The 21,443-nt window shown below is 43.5% G+C and overlaps 1 protein-coding gene across 2 annotated transcripts; it reads left to right on the forward strand.

Annotated features, from left to right (window-relative positions):
• Positions 1-2,346: 2,346 nt before the first annotated feature.
• Positions 2,347-19,586, forward strand: RIC3 (RIC3 acetylcholine receptor chaperone). Of its 2 annotated transcripts, none has more exons than XM_030950373.1 (6): positions 2,347-2,476; positions 8,209-8,432; positions 8,998-9,076; positions 10,551-10,644; positions 15,333-15,481; positions 16,576-19,586. In XM_030950373.1, exons 1-6 carry the CDS (start codon positions 2,347-2,349, stop codon positions 17,064-17,066), a joined length of 1,167 nt encoding a protein of 388 aa, XP_030806233.1. In that variant the 3' UTR covers positions 17,067-19,586. The 2 variants fall into 2 exon arrangements, with proteins under 2 accessions (XP_030806233.1, XP_030806235.1); XM_030950375.1 differs by having other exon boundaries at positions 15,336-15,481; positions 16,576-17,066.
• Positions 19,587-21,443: the final 1,857 nt, after the last annotated feature.

Raw genomic sequence — 21,443 nt, forward strand, 5'->3', positions numbered from 1 at the left:
GAAGGAGACAGTCCAGCCAGGCTGGTTTGTAAGGGCTGGCAGGGTCTGACCAAGGTCTTCCCAGGATGAAGGTGCTCACTAAGAAGGATTTCTGGAATTGTCCATCCAGTTCCAGCTGTTCATATCTCTTTTGAAGTAATTTAAGAGCCTGTGGTATTCTGCTGCCATAGTGGTCTGCAGCGTTAGTCAAAGCAATTCTGCTCTCAGCTCAAGTCTAATTAAGGGTAGCTCTTGCGTAAAGTGAGTCAAATTCAGTAGTCACAGCCCAGACCCCATGGAAAATAGTCTAATTCAACTGCAGTAATACAGTGTAATATAAATATAATGGAAATACAAAACCATATAATTTAATTTGACATGACTGACAGTTTTTTGCTTAAGTCGGTGAAAATGAACAAGTACAAACACTGAACTTCCCTCTTTTGATCTTTTATTGTTAGTGCAATAGCGAGCTGGTTTCAGGATGACTTTGCACAGCACCCTAAACAAAGGCACTGACAAGAGATATATTTCAAACCCTATTTTGAGCATATATGCACATTTCTGATTTTTGTTGTTTAAGATAGTTGAAGTAACTTGATTTAAGCTTAAATATGGTCTGAACTTTTCTCCATCTGTCCCATATGGACAAAGGAAGGAAACAAATGCACAAGTTGAATCCGGGTTAGCCATGGCCTCAAGCAGTGCTTTTACCCAAACTGCCTTCTTGCCCTTGCAGCCTGGCTTCCCTTAACTCCAGTGGTCCTGCCACAGGAAAGGTCCTGCCCCTTCTCAGACCAGGGAGAATGGCAACCACGCTCCCATGGATGCTCCAAGCCTTGCACACCCGGTGCCATCACTGCCTCCAGCAGAAACCAGCTGAGACACTGTAGAGCAGGGAAAAACAGGGCACAAGGGAGATCTTTCTTTCCCCCCAGAAAGTCCCAAGTGCTACAAGCAAGCAAGGACCAGAGCCTGGGAAACGGTTATGGGAGGTAAGGAACAATCACAGAGTGGTCTTGGTTGGAAGAGATCTTGAAGACCATGATGCTATAAACAGCCCGGGGGAAAAAAAAAACCCAAACACAACAGAACTGTTGATGACTCTGGACTCCAGCCGGAGTCTGGAATGAGTTTTCCTTTTTGCTGACTCCATTCCAGACCCTGACTGGAATCCGGTCCAGGTTTTTCAATTTGCCGACTCCATTCCGGACTCTGGCCATAATCCGGTCTGGGTTTTTCAATTTGCCGGCTCCATTTCAGACTCTGGCAATAATCTGGTCCAGGTTTTCCCTTTTGCCGACTCCATTCCAGACTCTGGCTGGAATGTGGTCTTGGTTTTCCCTTTTGTCAACGCCATTCTGGACCCCCGGCACTAATCCAGTCCATGTTTTCCAAATTGCTGCCTCCATTCCAGAATCTGGTTGGAATTCCAGTCCGGGTTTTTCCACTTTTGCCGGCTCCATTCCGGACTCCAGCTGGAATCCAGCTTGGGTTTTTCTTTTTGCCAACCCCAGTCCAGACCCTGGCCAGAATTCGGGGTTTCTTGAGGTCAGTTGGGGTTTCTTGAGGTCATTTGAGTCCCCACTGGGGTTACTTGAGAGCATTTGTTTCGAGGAAAACATACAAACATCAGAGGTTTTTGTCCTAAAATCTGAGAATTAGATAGCTTTATTCGAATAAAGGGAGACAATCCACTGGGGCACACCTGCAGGGTTTTCTTCCTCCATTTTGAAAGGATCAGCCTCCTTTTATCCTAATTCCTGGCTGCATGTTCTCCTCTTCCTTTTCCCACTGGCTGAAGTACTACGAAGACACAGCCTTCCTGAACCACCTAGCGCACATTCCCCCTTGAATATACTGTTTTACCCCAAAGTTTTGAAGTTGAGCCTTGAGCCTTCCCTTGCGTATGTCGGGTCTGCACTCTGCAACAAACCCACTGCCCAAAGTCACAAACCCGCTGCCCAAAGTCAGTAGAGACATTGAAACGAGTCTTAAAGACATTAACACCGATCAAATTGTTTTTAAAGACACCAGCACACATCTTTCATATCTAATCTAAGCCTACTCTCTCTCAGTTTGAAGCCATTCCCCCTGGGTCCGGTCACTACACGTAGAAGACCCTTCTCCATCTTCGTGCAGGCTCCCTTCAGGCACTGGAAGAAGAAGAAGGGAGCTCCGTGTCCAGGGCTGTCCCTCGAGGCCGCAGCCCAGCCCACTCCCTGCCATCCCCACACGTTTCCAGGGCCCCAGCCCAGCCCATTCCCTGCCATCCCCACACGTTTCCAGCGCCTTCTCCAGCGCCTCCCCCCGCGCCCGCCTCGCGCTCCCGCGCGGCGCCTGCGCGCGCCTGCGCCGCGCTCCGCCATGGCGGCCTGGACGTGCTGCCGGGTGGCCGCCGTGTCCTGCCTGGTGCTCTGCGTCTCCCTGCTCCTGCCGCGCACCTTCCTGCCCCGGGCCGGCGGCAGGCAGGAGCCCGGCGCCGCGCCGCCCGAGGGTAAGAGGCCGCTCCTCGCCGCCGCCCCTCCTTGTCCCCCACCCTCGGCCGGGACGCCGCGGTCCCGCTGGGGGTGAGCCCGGGGCGGGCGGGCTGTGGGGGCTCCGTGAGGGCCCGGGGCTGCTCGCAGGGAGCTCCGCCGCCCGCTATGGAAACGTAGCGTAGTTCCCTCTTGGCGCGTCTCTCCCCCGTGCTCATCCCTTAGCGACGCGCGCAGTGCCGGAGGATTCATTCGTGGTTACCGCTGTGATCTTTCTTTTTTTTTTTTAAGTAGTTTAGAAACTTCAAAATACCATTTTATTTATGTGCGGGGTATTAAAGCTTCCCGAAGAGTGACATATTCATTCCACTTTTTCCGTTTGTTTTGGTTTTTTTCCTTCGCAATACATCCCTTCATTATTTTGTTATTTTGTGTATGGAATGCTTTTGTTGTTGCATATGAAATAAAAATTCATTTGAATCGTCTTCATTGTTCAGTTTCCTATGCCAGCGTTTTAAACTTTTGTTTTCATGCACCAGATCCTCATAGTGCTGTGGCTGTGTGGTGGATTATTTTAGGCTCATGTCCTGTCCATGTGGCCCCCCAGGCTGTGTCCTCCGTGCCTGCCCTCCCACTCTGCATGTCTCCCTTTAAGTTCTCAAGGAATGGGTTCATACAAGCATTTCCCTTCCATTTCATGCCCATTGCCTTGTACTGTAAAGGTTATTTTTGCCTAAGGCAATTCACAAGAGAAGTTGGTACCATAAGCTCTGGTGTAGCAGAGAAGGAGTTTTGCCAGGGCTGCCCCCAAGGCAGAGGTGAGGCTGGTGGGAGCACAGAGCACTTACAGTTCTTCAGGGTGCTGTCCCACAGGGACTCATGTTCACTGACTGCCTTCTGCATCCTTCCAACAGCCTGCTTCCTCCATGGCTGCACTCGTCAGTGACATGGATTTCATTTAGTATTCCATTTCAGGGTTTTCTAAGGACATTCAGGCTGAAGTTACTGCTAAAACAGTGTTACCTTGAAGCCAAATACAGGATTTCCATGGCACAACAGCTCCTTTGTGGTTACCACGCATATTTTTTACTTTTGAGAGCTTGAAAATAGGTTGGTCAGCACTGTAGATCTGCAGGTGTGTAGCTCCATTGCAGGATGGAGAAACCCATAAAGGCCCAGCAGCCAGCACAGGTGAGGACTGTGCAGTCACCTGCCTGAAGCAGGGGTGGGAGTAGATGCTCTGGGAGGTGGAACCTGGCTCCCCATTAACTTCTGCCCCTGCACATCTCCCAGCTGATCCCACAGTGGTACCAGATGATGGAATTTGATACCATTTTCCCACAGCAATGCAGTCTCAAGCAGTTATCAGTTAATGTGGTGCTCCTTCCTTTGGCTGCAGGTTGATCTGACAGAAAATAGCTTTAGAAATCCCAACAACAAACTTGTCCTCAATGATTTTCAGTGCCCCCCAGTTATTTTCAGTGCCCCCAGTTATTTTCAGTGCCATCTGTTGAATGAATGATGTTCGTAGCCATTCTAGCACAGCTGTTTCTGAGCAGTGCTGTGATGGGGTGGCTTAATCACCTGCAGCTGCAGTTAAATGCTTAAATTGGGTAACAGAAATACTCTCTACATCCTCAGTATTGTAAATCCTCCCCGTCATTGCTGCAGAGGTCACAGGACAGCTCAGGTTTGCGTGTGCCTGATGCAGCACAGGCACCCAGCCTTGCTCCCCTATTGCAGGCCAGCCCCTGCCTTTGGCTGAGGGTGTAATAACTCACCTCAGCTGGTAGGTTTCAGATGAGAGTTTATAGTCCGTGTTTTCAACTTGATAGCAAGGATTTCATTACACCTGCTCTGTAGACCAAATTGTATTTCACCTGAAGTTATTTTTTTTATTGGAAGAATAAATCTTGATTGAACCACTTAATTCATATCTCTGTCATTAGTTGTCCTCCTCAGTGCACTGATAACTGCAGTTACCTGGCAGGAGTTTCAGGGGCTTGAGGTAATCATGTCATTCTTGAAGTTAATAAAGTGTTTATGGTAGTCTTGGGGGCAAAATGTCTCTGAATAAAACATGCTTAAAATTTAGTACCACTTGTTAGAACTCAATGTTACCAGAAGGCTTTTTATCAAAACAGGATTTAGGCATGGGAATGGAACTTTCTCTAATAATGTCATTTTCAGAGGTCTCTTTTAGGAAAATGGTGAGCATTGAACTATAGAAGTTAATATTATCTTCCAGACAGGAATGTTGTTCTTTTTCACATATATGATGAAGTTTACTTAAAGAACTTTCTGTGTTTGTATCACATTCCTAGTTGAGTTCATAGACAGGCATTAGAATGTTTATCTTTTGTTAAAGGGGAGCAAAAGGGAGACCTACTAGCAGTTTTAAAAGTACATATTAAGTCTAGTGTTCATAAATGCCACACATTTTGTAAAGCCACTCTCTAAGTTGGTAGTTTCAGATAAACATTACAACTCCCTGACAGCAGCAGACTCTGCTTTCTTACAAACAATCAAGTGGCATCAGCTTTACAAAAACAATGTATGACACTTCAGGTAACCCCCTGCTCAACTTGAAGTTGTGCAATGCACACATCAGTTGCCTGCCTGAAGAAAATGATGTGGCAGAGAGAAATATTACCTTGACTAAGAGTTGCTGAATAGTACAGTAACGTAAGTCTAAATAAATTTATAAATAGTTGAGTTTGGCTCAGCAGCAATTCTTAAAACCCATTAAGTAGAACACATAACAGCTTTCATGGAAAAAAAGATGCTTGAATGATCTGAGTATCGTCTGGTTGGTTGCTGTATTCATTGTGTTGTAAATACAGTTTTTAAGATTTGCTTCTTTTCAGGTGAGTGTTAATGTTGTTAAGATTAAAAACCCCACAGTCATTCTCATGTGAAAATGCCATGAAGGACTTCATTCAGAAACTACAGCCTTTTAAACACCACAAATATTTCTGGGGTATAATTTCATTTTTGGACTTCAAGCTCCTGGAGGGACGTGTTTTTTGTTTTGTTAAACAAAACAAAACATGCTCTGCTTGCCCTGTAGCTGGTTTGCAAAGTTGATTTGAAGCATTAAAGCTGACAACATTATTAAATGTGTAGGATAAATCCTACGTTAAAAGATTGCAAAGCCAGGTAGGATGTGCTTGGTGGGAGTTACCACACACAGCAATCAGTCTGCTGGGACTGTCACAGGGGTGTTGAGAAATACTTCAAAAGCAGAGCAGCACTTTGGCACCCTTCAAAGCTAACCAGAGTTAGTGCTCTTCCCTCAGCATTCCCAGAACAGAAAAATGTCCTGTTAAACTACACACCATCCCCACTGGCAGCTGGGTAGGGCAGCAAACAAGGATCCCCCTTCTGTGCTCATCAGGTGTCACTTGATTTTCTTGATGTTATGTTATTGTTCCCATATGTTATTGTCTCCATTTGAAAGTGGTTTGTTTCATCCCTGGAAGCATGGAATCTTGTTCAGGTCACAGTGGCACCCAAATTGTTACATTTTCCATTTATATACTGTGCATTCAAGAGCCTTGTGCATATGCTGCTTTCAAGTTCCCTGTGCCCTCAATTTCCTGTGTAATTTGCATGGGTTCTTCACAGTAAAAAACTATGGAAGATAGTATTTGTTTATTAAGGAAATAATTATAGAAGTGTAAAATCAATAGGGCAGGTTTAGAAATAGGAGTCATGAAATTCCCTTTTAAAATTATCTTGATAATGAAATGCCTAGTGCCTGTCTTCTTGGCCTGATTATATTTAATTTAATTGAATCTTTTAAAGCACAAGTGAGGCCTTGTGGATAATTTAGAAAAATATTCACTTTATATTATACAGTTTATATGTAATTAATTTATATTATATAATACAGTTTCACCTTTGTCAGTTATTTTCTGCTTTCTTAATATCTCTTTTTTTAAAAAAAATAATATTTGCATAAGTGTAAGATGTTTTATAAGTGTTTACCTACCCTGCTGCTTCATCCCCACCTTAGTGCTGCTGCTCTCTGCACGACATCACACTTATTTCCACAGTGACCTACTGCTGCAGGGCATTGTTGCTTGTGCAGGGGGACTTTCTTGTAAATAAGATGCTATGCTTTCCATTGCAGACTTTGAATAATTCACTAAAATTTAAGTGCCTGATAACAGCTTCCTCGAAATTAAGCTAATCTGAGAGTGGCTTTGGTCAGTGGTAGTGTACCCTGGCAGTTACACTAAAGAACTCATGGAATGTGTGCTATCATCTACAAGAAAAATGTGTTTTTAATAGTGGAACTTCATGAATTATTGATATCACTTCCTGGTGAGTGTTTATTGCAATTTTCTGTGCTCAGGAATTTAGCTGCCTCTGATGGTGTTTCCTAGCAAGACCAAATGTTAATTAAATTTTTCTCTTGTGTCTCATAAAAGCACTTGCAGCTGCATACCCGAAGAAGTAAAGTCAGTTATTAGCAGCACCACTTCAAACCTGCTTTTCATTTTCTTTCTGCAAGCACAGGCAGCCTGTCCCAGCACCAGGCAGCAGTGTCCAGGCCATGTGTGCCAGGGAGGGGGAGTTTTCCAGCTGGGATCAGGGACTGAGCTGCAGCCCAGGCAGGCAATCCCATCTCTGGTGCTTCCATCCAGCCCCTCCCACCAGCAGATTCCATGGCAGAGGAGCTGAGTAACTCAGCTCAACACCAGTTGGTGGAAAGGAGTGCAGGTGCACATCCAAGCTGGGTATGGAGATGGAAAGCAGGATATCAACTACATAGAGGAGTAAAATAGTGAATTTCACAGCAAAACTGTTGAATTGATGGCAGCAAGAAAATAGAATAATGCATGAGCTTAAATTTATTGAGGTTCTTGTGCCCTTCAGTTGCATGAAATCATTTGCAGCACCATTTCAGGCTCCTGCAGTCTTACTCTGGCATCTGTACATCCATTTATGCTTGCTCTCCTGTCTTGTGTTAAATTAGCTCTGCCTAGAAAGGTTAGAAACCTCTAAATACTTTTCCTTCTCAAATGCCAAAGATAATATGTCCCAGGCTATATTCAATCTCCTGTCTCACACTGCTACACCTTAGACCTTTTTAAGGAGAACAGCTTGAGGTAAAAACACTTTTCTTAATCTTTCATTACTCACTTGGTAAAATCAGGTAAAATACTATTTCTTATGGCAATAACCAAAAATCTATGCTGGGCAAACACTGCAGTTGTGTGTCAGGGTGTTAGGTGGATAATGGTTTGGACATTTATACATTTATACATTAAATGCCTTTAGGCAGTATTGAAAGATCAGGCTCAGTGGAAAACTGATATGTTGTTAGGGGATCTTGAGGATAGAAAGAAGTAGGAATCTGGCATTTTATCGTGCTGGAGATGCTGATCTGTTGGATATTCGGACAAGAATATATCTATTAAAATTCCTGTTTTGTTAATTGCCCCGCCAGCTCTTTCTCTGCTTAAAATCAGGAGATTTTAATTGTGTGATTCTATTCCTAATTAAGTAGGAGAAAAATTGCTAGGAGTAAATGGCTTTAAGTAAAACCTAACTCCCAGCACTGCACATCACAAGAGACTGAGGATTGAGTTTACAGACTTAGTCCAACAAGTTACTTATTCATCAGTGCTGGTGAATTAACAAGCAGAGAAAATAGGTCACTTGCACCTGCTGCAGGTTTATGCAACGTGTAAAAGGGTGGAAAGTAAGAGAAGGGAAATGATCATCGTGTGTTTTTTTGCAGGGAAGCTCAGTCGCTTTCCACCGAGGATGCATTCCCACGCCGCTCCCGATGGCCGAGCTGTCCCTCATTTTCCAAGGTCTCACCTTACTGAAGCAGTTGCCAAAGCCAAGGCAGGTGGAGGTGGTAGTGGAAGCACTGGTGGAAGTGGAAGAGGTCTTGTGGGACAGATTATCCCTATATATGGATTTGGCATCTTCTTATATATTCTTTACATTTTATTTAAGGTAAGACCAACATAAATTGAAAAGTTGAGGAAATAAAAAACTTGGGAAAAAAAATTATACTCTCAGTACCTTGTTCCATTTCAGCTGTGCTCAAAAAAATGCTTATGCTGGACTTTTGTGTGGTGGTCAAATGATTGGAGTATCCTGTGCGTTTTGCTATTGTAAAGACTGTAGCTAAGAATGCAGGGAAGGATTTCTCTGATCCTGCATTGGCTTCTGACCTCTTAACATTTCTTAAGGATTTTTTTTTCCTCCTGGGAAATGTGCACATCTAGAGTAATGTTAGATTAATTTTGAATAATCACATAGTATTTTCCCTGTTGTATTTGGCTACACGTTATATATGTTCTTTATGTCACGTGTTATTATTTGTTTCAAGAGTCTGATAGGAATTTTCAGCTGGCAAAATTTTCCAGGCATATTTCATGGTTTTGCTGGTGGGTGTGCTTTTCCGTGGCTGCCTTCTGGCCTATTTCAGTTTTCTGTATTTTTTTCCATTGCCTCTGGGGCTTATCTATTACTATTGTTGTAACTCATAGAAGGGCCATGTTCTTGTCCTTATCAGCTGGCTTCCAAGGGAAGAACTACTCCTGCAGAGCGGAAATGCCCCCCTGCTACACCTGGGAACATGAAGAGGAAAATCAGTGAGTATGGCTCTGAGTTGGAGCTGTGTAGCTGTTGACTCTGTAATGGTTCAATAGGGTTCTTCAAGTTCTGGGTGCACTGTAAAGCTGATGTTGCCTCCCACCCAAAAAAAAAAAAACAACCCCAAAACCAAGCCAGGATATTCTATGTTGGAATGAGCAAGAGTTCAAAAGAATTACTGCACTGTCACTTTCTAATCCCATTCAGCCCATGAGGCTGTGATAGCAGCCTCTGGAAGAAATAGCTTTTCATGAGGTTTGCTGAATTAACTGATTGGATTTGCTGAAAAGCTGTGTCACTAATGATTAAAAATGGATAATAGGATGTCCAGCTATAATTATTGTATAATCCCTAACAGTCTAGTAAGAGCATAGAAAGATACCATGAAAGCTAGTTTAATTTTTTTGTATTGGTGAATTCTTAGCCATCATCAGGCACTTCCCTAATTTGTCCCTTTTTTGCAACACTGTTTTCATGCATGCAATAAAGAGAGCAAGCAGTGTTCTGAAATGTTAATTTGATTTTTCCTAAACATTGGTGAGATAGATTCGAGTATTTGTAGGCACTTATTAGATAAATTAATAAGTTTACTACTGAGGATTGGAAGAGTAGTTATCATTACAGCATTTAAATGTGTTGTGTTTAGCTGGCTAAACCGTAATAGGAAAGAAAAGTACTTATGGCTTTATAGAAAGTGGTAGCAGGAAGGTAATTTTCTTAACATAGCTGTAATTTTCTTGACATTAATGCACATATTAGGAATACCTAATGTACTCAGTGCTGTAGCTTGTGCCTGGCAATTTTGGGCAATATATTAGCAGTGGTAATTATATTTTTTTTCCTCTGATGCTTGGTGAGAGAAAGTAACTTTGCAGTAAGTTAATTTTGACATCATTATATCCCAAAGAACTAACGATGAAAATTATTCTGCCTTTTTTCTAGAGCTCTTAATTTATATTCCTAAAGCATTCATGGCAAGCTGTAGCAGAGCAGGGGACAGGTCACTGGATTAGGAACCTGAGGACTGAGTCACCACTTACATAGTGACTTGGAGGAAGTAACTTCCTTTCTCTTTGCCAATTCCCCTTCCTCTTCTTTTAATGTCTCAGACATGCAAAATAATTACATCAGTGTTGCATTAAGTCATGGCAATCTGTGCAGGATAGAGGTCTATCCTGCAATCTGTGCAGGATAGAGGTCTTCGTAAAAGCAGGATATTTGTTGATGGATTTCTCCATTCCTACTATGCTGAAGTTCCATTGTGCCTTTGTGCTGCTTAAATGAGTGTAATATTGGCAATATTCTTCACCTTCTTAGGCCAGGAAGAGTAGGTAGAACTCTCTAAGCTGTTTTAGTTTCCTAAAAGGCAGTTTGGTTTGGTACAGCATTTGCTACCTGTGATAATGGGACAGGGATACATTTTCAAGGCTCGTACTGACAGATCTTGGGATTTTTTTAAATTTTGTTTTACAGCTGACTATGAGCTCACTCAACTTCAGGAAAGACTGAGAGAGACAGAAGAAGCAATGGAAAAATTAATCAACAGAGTAGGACCTACATATGACAGGTGTGTTTCAAATCAGATTATTTTAAGGAGACGTTCCACTCTGATTGGAAATTCAACTTTCTTTCATTACCTATATTAAAATAGCATTTTTATTGCTGCTTCAAATTATAGAAGTTTGATTTTACACATCCCAATTCTTGTTCTGCAGTTTTTATCTTTTCAGTATCTATATATAAAATAAATCATTTTTTCCAACTTCATTTCCTTAACTAGAAAAGCAATTATCCCTATCTCCCCCCTTTGTACAGTGTGTTATCTGGCAGAAAATTACAGGTGTATGTAAAAAGAAGATAAACCATCTACATTTAAACTACATAAAACAGCCTGTTTTATGTGACCAAAATAATATCCTGAATTATTCTTTTCCAGTTCTCTGGATTATTTTCCTAAATTGAAATGCTGTTATAATCCATGTAAATTCTTGTTAGTATAACCATAACATTTTTCTTTAAGGCAGAATTGTATAATAATCTGATTACATAACTTAGTTCCACTCTAAATTAATGCATTTGCTTCTAAATATAAAAGACAAAGGGTTGTAAAATCAGCATTCAGAATTTTACTATGTTTATTAATGTTTCCTACAAATCTGATATCACCAGTCTATATTACAAAGAAACACTGGAAACAAGTCTATGTTTTTCATAAGGAGTAAAAAGAACAGATCAATAGGACACTGCTTAACTGCAGTGTGAAAACTGAAATACCATAAATATAAAGGTGAGGTTTGCAAAAAATGAGAGCTGTTCTGGTTGTAAATCGTTAACTTTCTCTGGATCAGCCAAGATGTTTTAACCCATCCTGTAGGAATTCTGTGCTGAACATGCACATTTTGTTCATTTATGGCTCAAACCGCTTCTCTCTGAGTGCAGTTTTGCCCACTTTGGGCTGTGCCCTGTACAGTCTCGGGCAGACAAGGTGCCCAACCTGCCCTTGTTCATCCAGGTCCCAGTGGGAGAGCCCCTAAACTGCCCTGGTTTTGTCAGTGGAACAGAAGGATCCTGCTTTGACTGCCACTCATCCCTGTGCTGGAGAGCTGACACAATGCTCTACACGTTCCTCTAAGCTGACAGAAATAGGCTTAGGAACTGCCCAGATATTGTGCTGATTCTCAGGATGGAATATTTTTTTTACTGAGAAAATCGGTTTAGGGTCTGATCCAGTATTTGTTCTACTCTGTGTTATTGGCCCAAAGCCTCTATTTAGTAGAACTTCCTTTCTTTGTTCAACCAGACTATTTATATAGATGGGTCTAAAGGTCTCAGGGGAAATGAGAATATGAATCTAATGAAGAATTTTCTATGTTGCCTCTTTGAAGAGGAGGGGAAAGGCACCTCTTGATGGAGCAAATAGCTGTTTTCAAACACACTGAAGCTTTCTTAATCTACTCATTAATTTCACTAATACTGGTTAAATCTATTAAAATAAAACCTATGGTTAGAAAGTGTAGCTAGAGTACTGAGCTAGGCTTTTCAATCTGGATATTGATGGATTTAAATAAAATGGAAAGAATAAGAGAGTAAAAATTACTTGAGCTTTATCTATTGATCTGCAGTTAAACAGAAACCCTTACACAGAAAAGTCAGAGATAGAAATAACTGGTATCAAGTTTCAACTAATGCTGAAAGACCCCAGGTGAGACCTTTTCACCAGGTATGGCAAAGCAACAGCCAGCCTGTGTTGTAGAAAGCAGCAACCAGAAACTTGGATTTCTTTTTTTTTTTTAATGAGTTGAAGGCCAACTTCAAACCAACTGAGGAGACTTCCTTCCAAACCAGCTTACCAGTTGGAATTACTACACTGTTAAGTAGAGAAACAACCTTCCAGAAATGCAAAACTATCAAAAAATACAAGTACAGGTACTTTTAATAAGGCCTAGCATGTTGTAAGAAAAATGAGAAGCAAGATAAAGAAAGCAAGAGGAAAGAACTGCCTGGCCAGGTCCTCAACAATGTAACCAAAAATTTCTATTTCTGATAGTTAGGTAAGAGAAATAATGCAGATAACCTACCTGTTTTTAAAGTCTTGTTTACCAGCTGTCTACTGGAAAAACTTCCTTTGCTACGATAAACTGAGTAAAGGGGATAAGGAAGAGTGAGAGGCTCTGTGGGGGGGCATTTTTTTGGGATGTAGCTGCATTTTGATAGTGATTACTTTAAGATCATGAAGCTAAAAAAAAAACACCAGTTAACATGTCTGAGATGCCATTTTAGATTATTTAGATTATTTTCCCTGCAATCATTATGGCTCTTTAGGAAATGCTTTAATCTCACAGTAAGAATAAGAAGCCTTTACTTTACCTGTTAGTGAGCTCTTTGGGACTCTACGAAGTGTAAGTATTGCCATTATAAAAAATAATACTTCTGTAGGAGCTACAAATACAGACAGCAAAAATAATGACCTTTTCTTGCACTGTAAACCTTCTACATCTGTTATCCTCTGAGTATTCCTAAGTGCATTATAGCCTGGTAAATCTCCCATGTGCAGGCAGCCAGATGTCTTACACGCTGCCAGCAGCCTACAGTAAGTCTTCCCAGAGGCCTTAAATGAAGTCAAAATAACACATGGGCTTTAGTTTCTCCCTCTCTGCAAGGAAATCTGCCTTTTAAGCAAGGTATTTGGAGTAGGAATACTCTGAAATACAGAGCCCTTGTGCTGCAATAAGACAGGAGTGTTTGCTAATGAGGGTATCCCACATATTAGGAATTTTCCTGTATGAAATGCCACAGTGATGCAGCTGCATGGACTGATCCTGTTATCTGAGCCAGCTCATCTGCCCAATGTGCTAAAGAGATAGGCCTCTCTGTCTTCAGCCAAGTGATATATATTCAAATTGGATACCGTTTTGTCTGTTAAAGGAGGATTAGTTCAGCAATTCTGTCACAGCTTTGGTCAAAGGCTGATGAAACCATTCCTTTTTGTGGGCCTCTTAATTCACATCTCAGATTCCACATCTGCATAAGCCAGGCTTTTGGGAAGGTGCTGTCTCACACATTCAGTTGTTTGTGGAACAGATTGTCACCACAGCCTGGGGGAAATCAGTGTAACCTACACATGGTGTTGGGATATCAACTTTTCAAACTGTGGGGCAAAGTGCTCCTTGGTGGAAATGCAGAAAAGTGATCTCAGGGTAGCAGTTTAATCTAGGCAGGTGCTAATCAAACCAGCTCCTGAGCTAAGTTCAGTTACAGACACCTGTGCCTACAGCTGTGCACAAAATCAAGCCCAGGATCAGCACTTCTACCACCATCACACCAATCAGCAGTAGGATGCTAATCTTACTTTAAACCAGTGTGACTTTGCTGCCCTTAGCGTCACCATCATTCTTATTTAGGCAGAGTGCCACAAAGTATCTCTTGGAGTGCTGCTCCAGTCCCAGCAGTTGGTAAGAGGAAAACCTGAAGAAGTACATTGCAATTTTATCAGAATTCTGATAACTAAAATGAGGCTTACATGACCTAAAGCCAAAATCTGCCTCCAGCTCCTCTCTTCCCATCTCTTCCCTATGCTTCACTGAGCAGCCTACTCAGTGAATCTGCTTTTGGAGATTATCTATCTGTCTGTCTGCTCTCCAGACCAAGGATCACCAGAGATCATCTGTCTGACCTCACGTCCCACCTACAGTTCAGCATTCTGTGCATGCCAAGGGCCACCCTTTCAAGTAACTGGGGGCAACAGCTTCTGACTCTTACACAGATCCAAAAGAGCTCCAGAGGAGTGGCTTGAATTGGCATTACTGCTCAAGAATGACTTAAACCTCAAGATATCATAATTTTAAACTCAAGATGAAATAAGCACCAATGTTCAGAACCATTTTCACCCCTGGTGGCAGCCAGTGGCTTTCTCATTCTGGCCTACTGAGTTAGCAGACTGCAGAGCACTCCCCCTCCAAATAACACTTTTTTGTCCATAAGATTTTTAGAAGCCTTTTTTCTTTGCAGAGAAAATAACATGTAATGACTACATGATCTTATCTGTTGGAAGCATTTTTGTTACAGCAGTAGTTGTATTACCTAAGCAGTAATAATTACTAGATCGAACAGCGTAGAATCAGTCAAAATTTGCTATCTATCTGATAAAAATCTCAGTCCCTGTAATTTTAAAGGGCAAGTGACAGTTAAATGTAACACCTTCTTTCCATTCTTAAATCTCCCTTCCTGTTTCTGCTCCCCACCAGGCTGCATTGCTGACTGTCTATAATGACATAATGATCTGTCCAACTTGCACATTTAATGGTCATAATGAGAGATTTTAGAGTCTTGAGAATAACGACTGTGAGGAATTTTGATCAGCCTCACAAGCTACACATGTAGCACAAATTCAGAATTTCATTTCCTTATAATACTTCATACAAGCCACTGCACCCTAATTCTTACCTAACACACTTTTAAAGACAAAAGAATTCTGTAATGTTTTTCGTACCATAACTCTTTCTTGTGTGTCACTTTCATCTTGCTCTCACATTGGCTTTACCTGCCTTCCTTTACCTGTTTAAATTGCAGGCTTTTTGGATAAAGGGATAAACTATATCCAGCTGAAGTGCAGAGCACATGCAGATGTTGAGGAAGGATCACACTCCTCAGTAGGTTTCTCCAGACTGTGCTGCTGGCATGCACCAAACAGTTGGGTTCAACCTCTTCTCATAGCTTGCAATAACAGTGGACTAAATTGTGGTGTCTATTTTCTAGCAGGACTGAAAATGTTACAACAGACCAGGAAAAAATGTTACTTCAACAACTCAGAGAAATTACTAGAGTTATGAAAGAAGGAAAATTCATAGATGACATCTCTCCTGAGAAGGAAGCTGAGGAAGCTCCTTACATGGCGGATTGGGAAGGTAAGCAAGGGCCTTTCTTACCATTACCCTTACAAAAAAAATTGGATAGATTACTCACAGTTCCAGCCCCTGTCCAAGTTTTGGTTAACTTTATCCTTCCTTTTCCAGAAGCCAGTGTTCTAAACTTTGCAAGAGGTTGCTTGGCTTTTTTGTCCCCAACCATAACAGAAAAAAATAGATTTTGAGGTATCCAACATTTATTTTAGTGTAAACACTGCACTATCTGCTGCCCAAAGTGGCATGTGAATATTCATATATGTTCCATCTGCTGCTGGGGCTTGGCTGCTCTGGGTTTATATCTTTCCCTTTCTGTGCTGGGCTGGATTTCATGACAATCATAAAACTCTTGGAAATCAGATCTGTATGTTTTACATAACTTACAGTTTTTACTTTTGATTAGTCACTCTTTGTTAGCTCCAATGTTGTAAAATTCAACTCCATTTATTTTAATGTCCTTTCTATTCCTTGGTGTTCACCTGCTACATAAATGTGTTTTGAAGAAATCTTAGTTGAGCTGCTCTGTATCATAATTTTTAAATGCAGACTTAATTTCTTGCTTTTTAAAAAGCTTCAAAAATTATCCAAAACATAAAGCATAAACAGTGGCCTTGAGCTCTGCTCACAAAGTCAAGTTTATGATGTTATTTCTAAAATGAAGTGCACAAAGTCATTGATATATCTGTTTTTTCAACTTTCTCAGTAATGCTGTTTATAGCAAGTGTTCAAACCATGCATCAGTCAATCTGTAGGGAGAAAAAAGAGAAGGATCCATTCAAAGATCTAAGACACACCATTTTTACCTGTTAGCCCCCACAGCTTCCAGCAAAGCTCAGGTTTCACTCCTGAAAGTCAGGGCTGATATCCTGGTTCCCTAAAAGTAAGTGATTTTTTTAATTCATCATCTCCCAAGAAGCCATGCTTTGCACACTCTTGCCATGGATTTCATACTGTGATGTGTACATGGCATTAAAGAGCTGACACTTGCACTGGCAGTAGGAAAAACAGCTGTCCTGGCCAACCTTGCATCCACCACTGAGGTCAGGACTCCTTTTAAATGCTGCATACTCCAAGCTGCATATTCCTTTATTCCTAAGGTTATCCAGAAGAGACCTATCCTGTGTACGATAATTCCGATTGCTTCAAGCGCAAGCAGGACACAATCCTGGTAGATTACCCTGACCTGAACCAGCCCTCTCCAGAAGAGCTGGCAGAAAGAATGGAGGGCATGGAAGATGAGGAGTATCCTTATGATGAAACCCTGCTAAGTGATCTCACCACAGGAATGGGTGGTCAGGATTTAATGCAGAAAAAGGATGATGTAACTCTCGTTGAGGAAGAGGAGAAGAGTGACCTTCCTCCCAGCCAGAGCACTGGGGAGTGCTGCTGCTGCTGTGATGATGATCCTGCTGTCATAGCAGAGAATGCTGGATTCCACTCTGAGAGCTGCAGTGAAGTAGAAGAGACAAGCCAAGAGGATCTGTCCGTGGAGTCAGAAAATGAAAATGCTGCACTGGAAAAGCAAAAGCCCAGTGATTCAGAGCAGACAGGCACACTGAGAAAGCGCAACACCAAAGTACTTGATTGATAGGGACAGCCATCTGGATGGTAAAGGTGGAGGTCATGAACTGTCATCCATGTGGGTTTTGTTCCCACTGAGGACTTCTCTGTGTTCATCTCCTTGTACCTATTGCATTCTCATAGTACCAGGCACATCATCTGCCTGAACTGGAAGCCAATGCCCTCTTTCATGCACTTGTCATGGGTTACCATGATGCTGCCAACAGTGCTTTGCCCTTGATTTTTGAAGCCTTGTATTTTGGAGCAGGTATTTGTGACTCCCTCCTTTTCAATTCTGAAGGAGCTGTCCTTGGTTTTGCCCTTTGTCATCCCAGAGTTAACCAAATGTCTCTTCTGACTTTTTCAAAACCGTCTGTGTGCTACTAGTTAGGAGAGTTAATCAAATCCTTATATATACATGAGTTTACTGGGATGCTGAAGGACAAAATATGCCTTCTTTCTCTTAGCTCAGTGTTCACTGTTCAGCAGAGCAGATCATAGTCACACACATGACTCTCTCAACTCTGTCATTGCTCTCTACTCTTGAGAAACTGCTGTCCACCAAGCTCCTCTGCTACTCTACAGCACCTTTCCCATTTATTCCATGTTGTTGGAACGGTAGCCTAATCCATGTTGTGTTATTTGTGTGAGCAAGACTGAAGCTCTGTGAGTTGTGCTTTAACTTTGCCTTAGCCGTGATGAAATTTCCAGATGATTGCAGGAAGTGGACCACAATGTGTGAGAGCACTAAAAATATCCCTAGAGATTAAAACCAAAAAAGCAGTGTTAAGGTTTGTCTGTAAAGGAGAGAACAGCATGAGGGGACCCTCAGACTGAAGGTAGCAGGTAGGCTTTTCCTTCTTCCTGGAAACCTGTGTGGTTTTTATGCTCTTGGAATGCTGTTGCCAGGGTCATGTGAGGCTGCTCCAGGTATGGGGTAAGGAGGATGCAGGAGCCAAGGGCTCCTGAGGAGAGGTGGCAGGTGGCCCCTGTGCCCAAGGGATAGCTTTTCTTGTACAAGCAGCATGGCAGGTGGGATGAGCTCCAGGAAAGGTTCCCTCAGCTCTCATGACTCTCCTGATTCTCCCGTACCTGGGCACTTTTCAGGCCCACCATAACCCAACCCACACGACACTCATGGCCCAGTCACAGTGGCTGTTTGTGATGTCACCAGGCCCCTGAATGCTCTGGCACTACAGAAGCAGGGCCCTCTGCAGCTGCCCCCCATCCACCCAGCTCTGAGTGGCCCTTGGGGAATGTCTGGAAGAATGAAAAGCCAGAGCAGCGAGGTGGGTGGCAGGCCACCTTTGTAAGGGACGGCAGCAGGGCCCCTTCCAATGATGACTGAAGAGGAAGGCATGTGCCAGGAGGAGGCTGTGGAAGAGGAGGAAGAGGAGGAACAAAATCCCCCCTCTGCCGTGAGGGCCAGCGCCCTCAGTTCCCTGGTGATGGCCATGCAGAGCTTGGCTCTGTGCCCAGGAGGGGACGGGGTGCAGCCCAGGGACACCGGCCTGCCGGGGAACCACCAGAGCAGTGAGCTGGGCCCACCTCCGCGAGGGACAGCACAGAGGCACGCCCGGCAGCACCCAAAGGGGGACTCCCTTTCCCTGGGCCTGAAAAATGGCAACAATCGACGGTGCAGGAGGAGGAGGGGAAGGAGGAGAAGGAGGAGCATCAGCCCTTGCACCATGAGAGCCATTGCCAACGTGCGAAGATCGACACGCAGCGCCTGCCTCCAGGAGTTCTGGCGGCTCAAAATCCGCACCTGCCTGACTGAAAAATAAGCAACAAGACAAGGATGAAAGTCCTGTCTTTCCTCCTTATTTGGTACTTCAGTGACAGCACCTGTGCTCCCACGACCCCTTAAGTAGGAGGTGTTTTTTAGAAACTTTCCAGTTCCATGCCCACATCCTGCTTTGCTGGTGCCACCTTACATCCTGGGTTTTTTTAGGCTATGACATCAACAGTTTGAGACGAGTTTTTTCAAACAGAGTAAAGTTATCAAAATGAAAGCATGGATCCCTAGGAATTTCTTCTTTGCAAACATGCTAGGGAATATTACAGAGTCTCAGCCTCCACACAGGGCCTGTCCTACTAGCTCACCTATTCTATGTCCTGGCATCAACAATTATTTGTTGATTCCTATGCATTATATGAGCCCTTCCTTCTCATCCCCTACCCAACCCTTCCTGGAGCTCCTCAGGGGAAGACATGAATTGACCTGGCTTTCACCAGGCTACTGTGCTGAGGTGACAGCAGTTATCCCCAAGAGGGCCACTGAGGTTCCTGGGGTCTGGAGGTGGGGTTGCTTCAGTCTGAGGTCAACAATCCCTGATAGATGAATGAAGTTAACCTTGCATAAAGAATATTAGCAGATCAAGCCAAGAACATAGACAGCTGTTTCTTTGGAGAAGCAACAGATGGCAGGAAGAAGTGCTGGCCTTCACATGGAGGTCCCTTCTAGCTGCTTCATAGGAAGTTATTTTCAATGTTGGGAAATAATAAATTTTAAAAAACCAAACCAATAAACCAAAAAAATAACAGCAAATTTTCTTTCTTCCTCTCTTTTTTGGGATTTGGTGAGTGCCTATGGATTCCTCTGTCCCCTCTTGGTCTCCACAGCCCTGGAAAGGTACTGATGTACAGGGTACAGGCCCAGCCCAGGCCTTGGAGATGGTGAGGAGTCCCACAGCACGCAGGGGCAGGCTGAGGGAGCTGCCTCTAGTCATGAGGGTGGGGTGGTGGGGGAGCAGGTGCCATCCTTGTCAACATTCTAGGTCAGGTTGGCTGGGGCTTTCACCAATCTGGTCTAGTGTCAGCCTCACCCCAGAGCTCAGCCAAGCCCTTACATCATTCCCCACTACTTCCAAGGAAAAGGTAGGAGATGTGCTGGAGCTCTGCTGTGGATACAGGCACAGCCCAGTGTGAGGCTGACACCCTTTCCCTGGATTGTCACAGACTGGCAAGTGCCCCCTGGGTGTCACCCGAACTGTGACATTCTGAGGCAGACAGGAGCACAGAGCAGGCATCCCACTGCATCTGCACACCCACCATGGGCCTCTGGGACACTGTGTTTTAATGAAATAAATTGGATTCCCCTGCTCTGCACCAGCTCCAAGCCAGGTGCTGGGTGCCAGTCAAGGTGGGTGCCAGCCTGGGGCTGCCCCCACAGAACTGCTCACACCGGTGCTGGGATGGGGTGTGGGGGGAGCGCCCATGCCATGCCACCCACCACAGCTGGGGCACCCCATGGGAAGGGCCTGTGCCCATCCAGAGTCACCACCCAGCCCTGTTTCATGCCACCCCCCCCCAGCCCAGCCCCCAGAGTGTCTGTACCCCTGAATTATGGGTCTGGCCCACCAGCTGCCCTCACCACCACAGCTGCCAGGTGCAATTGTTCCAAACGTACCTGTAATCCACATCATCGGGGTACCCACCAGGTAAATACCACCACAGGAAAGTGGATCTGTGTTGATCAGGAGCTCCTCGTGATGGCCATCATTCTCCAGATGGGAGTTGCCCACTCCTCTTGGCACAGCGTTATTGTGTGCTTCTAGAATAATTATGCTCTACCAGACATTTTCTCCGAGGTTTGCAAAACATCAGCGAAGGGATTCCCCTTTACAATGCCAGGACTATTTCCCATCATTTCAAGCTCTAAGATAAGACGTGAACCCCCCCTTCTACATGGAAAAAAAAGGAGCTGAACTCCCCTTTTACATGTGCCCAGCAAGGGCTCTAATCCCTTACACCTTAGGAGCTGTTGGGGCTACTTTTAACACCAGTGACAGCGCTAAAGGCTTCCTGTTTCTTTGCAGCAAGGTGTCAGAGAGCCTCAAGAGCTCATCCCTGAGGTGTCAATGGCCTTGGCAGCCCCTCCCCAGGGACCCATAAGTGCTCTCTGAACGTAGCCAGCCTTGCCTCCTGTAGCAGCTCACCAGCAGCCTTCAAACTGGGATTCCTCCTGTTTGAATAATATTTCCTTCCCACCCTTTGCCTCAGCTTTCCCCCCTCTGAAACAGAAATGTCTATTTCGAGGAGCATTTTAGAAAAGGACCATCAAATGTGTCTCCAACCTTCTCAACCATTAACTGCTCACTTCTACTACAGAACTCTCATAATTTCAAAGGAGACCTTAGCTGATCAAAATCAGGATTCTCAGAGAACTTTGATGAAGTAAGTAAATCAAAATCATAGGTCACAACATCAAGCAAAGCTGAGAATTTGAGAAAAAGCCACAGAAGCTCAGGTGGATGCCCACTGGAACCAGTCAGGCTCTTTAAAAGCACACATTCCTTTACTTGTTATGTTTCCCTTTCCCACCTGGCAAATGAAATGGCTGTACTTTTTGTTAAAGCTAAAAGAAATAGCACATGTGTTGTTAAAACAAAATATTATGATAAAA

Source organism: Camarhynchus parvulus, chromosome 5 (assembly GCF_901933205.1).
Source record: "Camarhynchus parvulus chromosome 5, STF_HiC, whole genome shotgun sequence".
NCBI lineage: Eukaryota > Metazoa > Chordata > Aves > Passeriformes > Thraupidae > Camarhynchus > Camarhynchus parvulus.

Bases quoted from the DNA above. Each gene is read 5' to 3' on its own strand.
- RIC3 (XM_030950373.1), top strand. From the start codon at position 2,347: ATGGCGGCCTGGACGTGCTGCCGGGTGGCCGCCGTGTCCTGCCTGGTG. The intron at 8,433-8,997 runs GTAAGACCAACA...TGTCCTTATCAG, and splicing joins TTCTTTACATTTTATTTAAG to CTGGCTTCCAAGGGAAGAAC. The intron at 15,482-16,575 runs GTAAGCAAGGGC...TTTATTCCTAAG, and splicing joins TTACATGGCGGATTGGGAAG to GTTATCCAGAAGAGACCTAT.